At 60.2% G+C, this 6,000-nt stretch overlaps 1 protein-coding gene across 3 annotated transcripts in view; it reads left to right on the forward strand.

The window, feature by feature from the left end:
- The window catches only part of INPP5A (inositol polyphosphate-5-phosphatase A), a 179,839-nt gene extending 176,985 nt beyond the window's left edge, over positions 1-2,854 (forward strand). For 2 of the 3 annotated variants that reach the window (XM_007101183.4, XM_028480950.2), the window contains 3 exons: positions 1,616-1,684; positions 2,400-2,436; positions 2,574-2,854. In XM_007101183.4, the coding sequence (XP_007101245.1) occupies positions 1,616-1,684; positions 2,400-2,436; positions 2,574-2,683 (216 nt within the window). In that variant the 3' untranslated portion in view covers positions 2,684-2,854. Of the gene's footprint in view, positions 1-1,615; positions 1,685-2,399; positions 2,488-2,573 lie in introns of all 3 variants that reach the window. The other variant, XM_007101184.4, reaches the window with a different exon arrangement.
- The last annotated feature ends 3,146 nt before the right edge of the window (positions 2,855-6,000 follow it).

The following is a 6,000-nucleotide window of genomic DNA, read 5'->3' on the forward strand; positions in this document are numbered from 1 at the left end:
TCACGGACGACAGGCGCTGGCCGGCCTGCTCCCACAAGCAGCCTTCCCGAAGGGAGCTGCACGGGACGTTGGCCCTGACCACACAGACTCGGGCAAGGGCGCCTGGTGCCCGGCCTCGGACGCAGCCCCGCCCTCTCTGCTGGGCCTGCCCCTGGGGCCCTGAGATGCCACGTGAGGAAGCACAGAGGACAGCGGACATAGCGGCTCACACCGTCAGGCGAGCTGAGCACGGAGCAGCGTCCAGAGAGGAGGCCTCAGGGGCCTCGGGGCGCCGAGGAGAGGCGAGTGTCCTCCTCCAGGGAAAAAGGCATCCTGCAGTAAACCCCCCAAGACAGCAGGAGTGCGTAGGATGGTGACGGGGGGGTGCCCAGGGCTGCAGACGGGTCCAGCAGAAGGCGGCGCTGCGGGCTGTTTTACCTGCGTTCACAGCATGTCAGCTTCGGGGCCCGAGATTTGATGCTGCAGACACAGTGGGGACAGAGCTCGGCTGGGTGGCCCGGCGTGGGGAGGGCCCAGCGCCTTCCTGGGGGGTGGTGGGGGGGAGCCCCGGCAGGCCCTCCCCTGGGGGCTGCCCGGCGGGCGGCAGGCGTTCCCGGCCCACTGGCCGTGGCGCGAGCAGCTTCCGCGGCGTCATCCATCATGCCGCGCTCGGTCACCTCGGCATCATGTTAGTTCTGCTTCCCGGGCCCGGAACACGGAGGTGGCGGGCGTGGTGATGAATGCGCAGCGAGGTGTGCGGCGCCCGCTTAATCTGTTTATCTGTCTCACGACTATGCACTTGGAAATCCACAATTTTATGCTGCCTTTGTAAATTACCACGCTGCGCTTGGTGAACGTCTCCCCACTCCGGGGAGGTGCTGTGATGGCGAAGGATACGCGCAGAGGGGTCTGTCTTTATGCCTTCTGGCAGGCGACCGTGCTGGAAAGTAAATCTGACCTTAAGCTTCCTACTGCATTAAAGAAAATTCGGTTTATAGTCTCAGACGCTTCAGCCGAGGATGTGAAATCCTGGCCCAGCTGGAGCCAGAGCCGACTGACTGCGGGAACGCACCCTTGGCCGCACACCTGGAGTTAAGGTGCCTGCAGGCCGGCAGAGGCGGGAGGGCGCCCTGTGCACGCAGCCCCGCGTCACTGGGCGCAGACCGCTGGGTGCGGCAGCGCGGCGTTCGGGGAGTCTGTTCTTGTTTGAACAGGGAGTTCTGGGTCAGAAACAAATGGCAACAGGGAAAACAGGAACCAGGTGGGCTTCCTCAGTGCCGGGGCCACAGCTGGAAAGGAAGCTCACAGCTGCCCCGACTGCGGCGAGCACGGTCCGGGGCCCGGCCCAGAGGCAGAGGGGAGCTCGGGCTCCCCACCAACGGCCCGTGTCGCCACCTCCCAAGGCCGGAGCCCTCCCACCTGGGAGAGCAGGGTGCCGAGGTGCTGCCCGGACTGCCCGACCTCCCTCCTAGGGGCCAGAGGCACACTGGCGGCTCTGAGCCGGCCAGAACCCCACGGAGACGTGGGCAGGGTGGCCGCGGGCGGAGCATCGCTGGGCTGCCGCCCGCTCGCTGCTCTCCCGGGAAACCCCACCATTTCCGCCTTCCATGCCTCTCCCTCTGTTTGCTTTTCCCAGTCGGAGAGCGAGGAGAAGGTTGTCACCTACGACCACATCGGGCCCAGCGTCTGCATGGGAGACCACAAGGTGACGGAGCGCGCTGCGGTCTGGGGGCTGGGCCCGAGGGGCGGGCCGTGGCGGGCTTTACAGGCGGGGGGCTGTGGTGGACTCCCACTGTCCCTCTCCTCCACCTCCTTCGTCTGCTTCACAGAGGAGGCCAAGTTGGTCTGCTTTTATTTAACTTTAATAAACTACCAGAAGGTAGGTAGGCAGGGGCTAGACAGGCAGGTAGATAAGAAGGCAGAAGTGACGACTGGTCACGGTAGAATAAAATACACAGTTTTACTATCTGTAAAAGGAGGCTGTGTCCACCGCTGGCTATTTCTGGAGGCCGTTTCCTGAACGTGCACTCAAGTATTTTCCCGGCTTCTGACGGCAAGCACCACCGCCAGCGCGGGGGGAGACGGGCTCGTCACCGACCAGGTGCCTCGGGGGAAAGGCCGAGCATCTGTTCCGGGACTAACGTCGTACGTGTGACCGGCCTGGGCCCCTCCGAGGGGCGTGTGGTGACGGGTCATGTGTCACCATCAGCCCCATGAGAGACGTTCACCGTTTCCCACTTATCTGGAAACAACACCGTCTTTAGAGAACGCGAAGGCCCTTTGCCTCTAGCCTCTGGTCGCCCAGTCCCACCAGCTCCTCGGGAACCGGGGCCCGGCGCTGGGCCCGCGGGCCGCGGCCGGGTAGCCCGGGAGTGGGGTCTGGGCGCCCGGTTCTGACAGCCTCTCTTCTCCCGCTGCAGCCCGTGTTCCTGGCCTTCCGCATGGCGCCCGGGGCAGGTAAACCTCACGCACGTGTGCACAAGTGTTGTGTGGTGCAGTGAACTGGTGGTAAATATGCCTCCTCCCTCGAGTTCACCTTTCTGAGCTTTTCGTGGTGTGTCTGTCCCCTTAACAAATGGCTGATTCCACGGCAGGGAGGCGATGCCAGCGCCACGAGGGGACCCCCGGCGAGACCTCCCTGCTGCACGAGGAGCCACGTCCTCCGACAGCTGCATCGACAGACCCGCCTGAGCGCCACCGCTAGACGGCCGGCCCCACACGTCGCTTCAGCCCCGGACGGTGCTCCGGACAAGCCTCACATACCTCACCGTCGTGTCTGTTCGTGTGACGTCAAGTGGAAACATTGGGATTTTTAAAATAAGTCACAGTCCCGTTGCCAAAGCTCTAATAGAAGCAAAGCGATTCTGCGTCTTAGACTTCACGGTTTTCGATTTTCAATCATTGTCAGCGTGGAGGAGCTTCTCCGGCGTAGAAACCCCGCAGGGCTCGGAGTCCCCTCCGCGGCGGGGCGGCCGGGGCTCTGCCGGCGGGCGGCGCGGCCCTCGCTTTCACTTCTGGGGGCCCCTCCCTGTTAGCCACTCTACTGCCATGTTACGTGGTTTCTGAATCACACTGCAGCTGCTTCCCATTTTGATATATATAAATATATATAAATATATACTTTTTAAAGATAATTTATAAACCTTACCAAAACGTACGCTAAATGTGCTTCCCAGTATGAGCGCTCGAGTGGCCCATCAGCAGGTAGATGGGCGTCTGGGAGTTTGGTTACGTGCACATCAACCCACAAAGCTATAAAACAAGTACTACGACCCGGCAGCGCCGCCAGGGGTCAGACCGACCACAGCACATCCATACGAGCAGTTGGAGACTCCTAGGCCTTTTTCTGTCTAATATTAAGAACTGGATGTGAAGTTTATAGCTGGCTCGGGTGTACCTTTTAAGAATTTTGTAGACCGTTTTGTCTGTCTTTTGTTACTGTTCTATGGTGCCAAGTATTCTACATAAAACAATAATATCATGGGAGAAATAAAAATAGCTAGTCTGCTTCTGATAGAAACTGCTCGTAACGTGGCCTGTATATAAAAATATTCAGAGAAACAAACTGTACGCGTCCTTGGATGCTGAACCTCTAACGACCTGTCGTAACCCTGCTGCACGTGCTTGCTCCTGGCACCCGGCGGAGCAGTGAGAGGTGGTCCCAGGGCCCGTGGACGAAACACAAACGAACGTTTTATTGACTTGCTTTAACACTACAGAACTCCTGGGCTGGGTGAAGGCACTAGGCAGAAGCTTGTTTTGGATAAATCACAACCGTTGCAAGCGAGCGGGCGTCCACGTGCCGAATCCGCGTCCTGGACGGTGTACCGTCGGGGTCTGTGTCAAGCCGTGGTGGCTCTGCTCTGGCCGGCCCACGGCGCTTCTGTGCAGCGGGGTTTCAGCTGTTGGTCACTCAGGAGGCCTTTGGAAATGACCGCTCCGGTCCCTAAGCAATAAAATCGATCGTGGTGAAAATATCCCGTCTGCTTTGCGTTTCCTCCTCCCGTGCTCTGGGCCCGTTGTAGCCTGCAGTGCCGGCTACGCTCGTCGGCAGTCCTGGACTCCATCCTGTCGGACACCGTTACAGAACGGAGCTGTGGCGTGCGAGCAGGAAGATCATCTTTTGGATCTTTACTGCAGAGGTAACTCCTGGGATTTACCTCTCAGCATTTTTTCAATATTACATAAATGTGTTGCTTTCCTCAAAACTTTAAAACTGGAAATTCCTTTGCTTTTAACTTGAGCTGAAAGAATAGTTTCACTCACATAAATTTTGAAAAAAAAAAAAGAATGCTCCCTTAGAAAGAAAACCAGCCAGTGAAAAACATCTGTTTTTTAAATTGATGCAGCCATGTAGCAAAAAAACCCCAAAACTTCAGCCTTTTACATTTCTCTTTAACATTTTCAATAATGCCTTCCAAGAGAAATCTTACAGTAATACAACCCTTTACAGTCAATTTTTAAAATTAACACAACCGTTACGCAGCCACGTGGAGCCTCCAGAGTCTGAACGGATGGGGTGGCCTTCTGTGAACCAGAGCAGGCTGCTGTTAACTGGAATCCTGGCCCTTGGATTCCGCGGTGAGGAACAGGCCAGAGAGAGGGCTTCGCGGGCCTCCGCGGGGCTGGGGGGCTGGGTCGGTCTGGCCGATCCAGGGAGGTGCCCCGGGTGGAGGCCGGAGCTGCCCGGGAGGAGGACAAGGTCCAAGCACCGGCCAGATGCGCTTCCCCCGCATCCCAGGGTCAAACGGGCAAAGAAAACTCACTCCAGGGCCCCTGAGAGAACTGACGAGAAAACTCCAGGGCCCCTGAGAGAACTGACGCCGGGGCAGCAAAATTATTTTGGATTTCTCTTTGTAATCCCAGTTTGAATTAAACCCCGCTTTCTACCAATGAAAACGATCTATTAAACGGCAGGAGAAGGGCCACGGTGCTGATGAATTTAAAACCTGATTGATTTCACCCAGTGTGAGTTCAGTGCTACTTCAAATTACGTAGCTACTAAGGCTGAGCATGTTTCAACCTACATAATCAGAGCAAAGCACATCGGCAGGAGCTAGGGCCCAGCGGCGCCCCTCACCCCCCCCCCCCACAGGGGAAATGTACCTCTCCGGGTGGGGCAGGAGCGGGGGTTCACCTGCCCTTTCCGGCAACCCCAAATGTGTTTAAATCTGCCCAAACCTCATCCACCTAAGCCAGCAAGACAGCGGGCCTCCAGAGCCCTGGGGAGGGCGCCCCGGGCTGGGGCCGGTGGAGTAGGGGGTAGGGACGGGGACAAGGGGTCCTACCTGCTGCCCCGCGCCGCGCCACAGCTGCCTGCGCCCGAGGAGCCGCCGCCGCCGAGCGCCCCGCTCCATCCCCCCGCCGTCGGCTGCGCTCCAGCTCGCTGAGTCCTGGCTCTTCGCGGCCCTCGGCCCCGGGCGGCCCCTTCCCTTGGCCGGCGGCCCGAGGGTTCTCGGGCGGGGCCGCCTTCCCCGCGCCGGGCCTCGCGGTGCCCTCTGTCCTGCGGGCTGCCGCCGCCCGGGCAACCCGGGGCGCGAGGCGACCGGGACTCCATCGCGCCCCGATTCCGAGCCGGACCTGCGCCAGGCCCAGGCGCCCCTCCGGCCGAAGGCGCGGACCCCGCGGCACTGAAGACTGGACAAGGGGACCCGGGACAGCGGGCCGGCAGAGGCAGAGGCCGCGCCACCGCGCAGGGCGCCTCGCCCGCGGCTTTCGATAAGGAAGAAACACGCGGTGCAGCCTCGGGAGCCACGGGGCTCCGACGGGGACGTGTTAAATAATTTATTGATTATACAAAGTGATTCCTCTCCGGCCGCGCGGCAGCGGCGGTCCCGATCCCGCGCCCACGCCGAGGCCAGGGGCGCGGGCGCTCTGGGGTCCCCGCACGCCGAGCCCGAGCCAGGCCGCTTCATAACTTATCCGGTAAAAATATATATATACACACTCCGGCGCGGGCGGCTGGCGAGGGGCGCCGGCCCGCGTCCCGTACCCTGGCTGTCCGGCCTTGCCGCCGCGTCC

The sequence above is a fragment of the Physeter macrocephalus genome, chromosome 20, assembly GCF_002837175.3.
Source record: "Physeter macrocephalus isolate SW-GA chromosome 20, ASM283717v5, whole genome shotgun sequence".
Lineage (NCBI taxonomy): Eukaryota > Metazoa > Chordata > Mammalia > Artiodactyla > Physeteridae > Physeter > Physeter macrocephalus.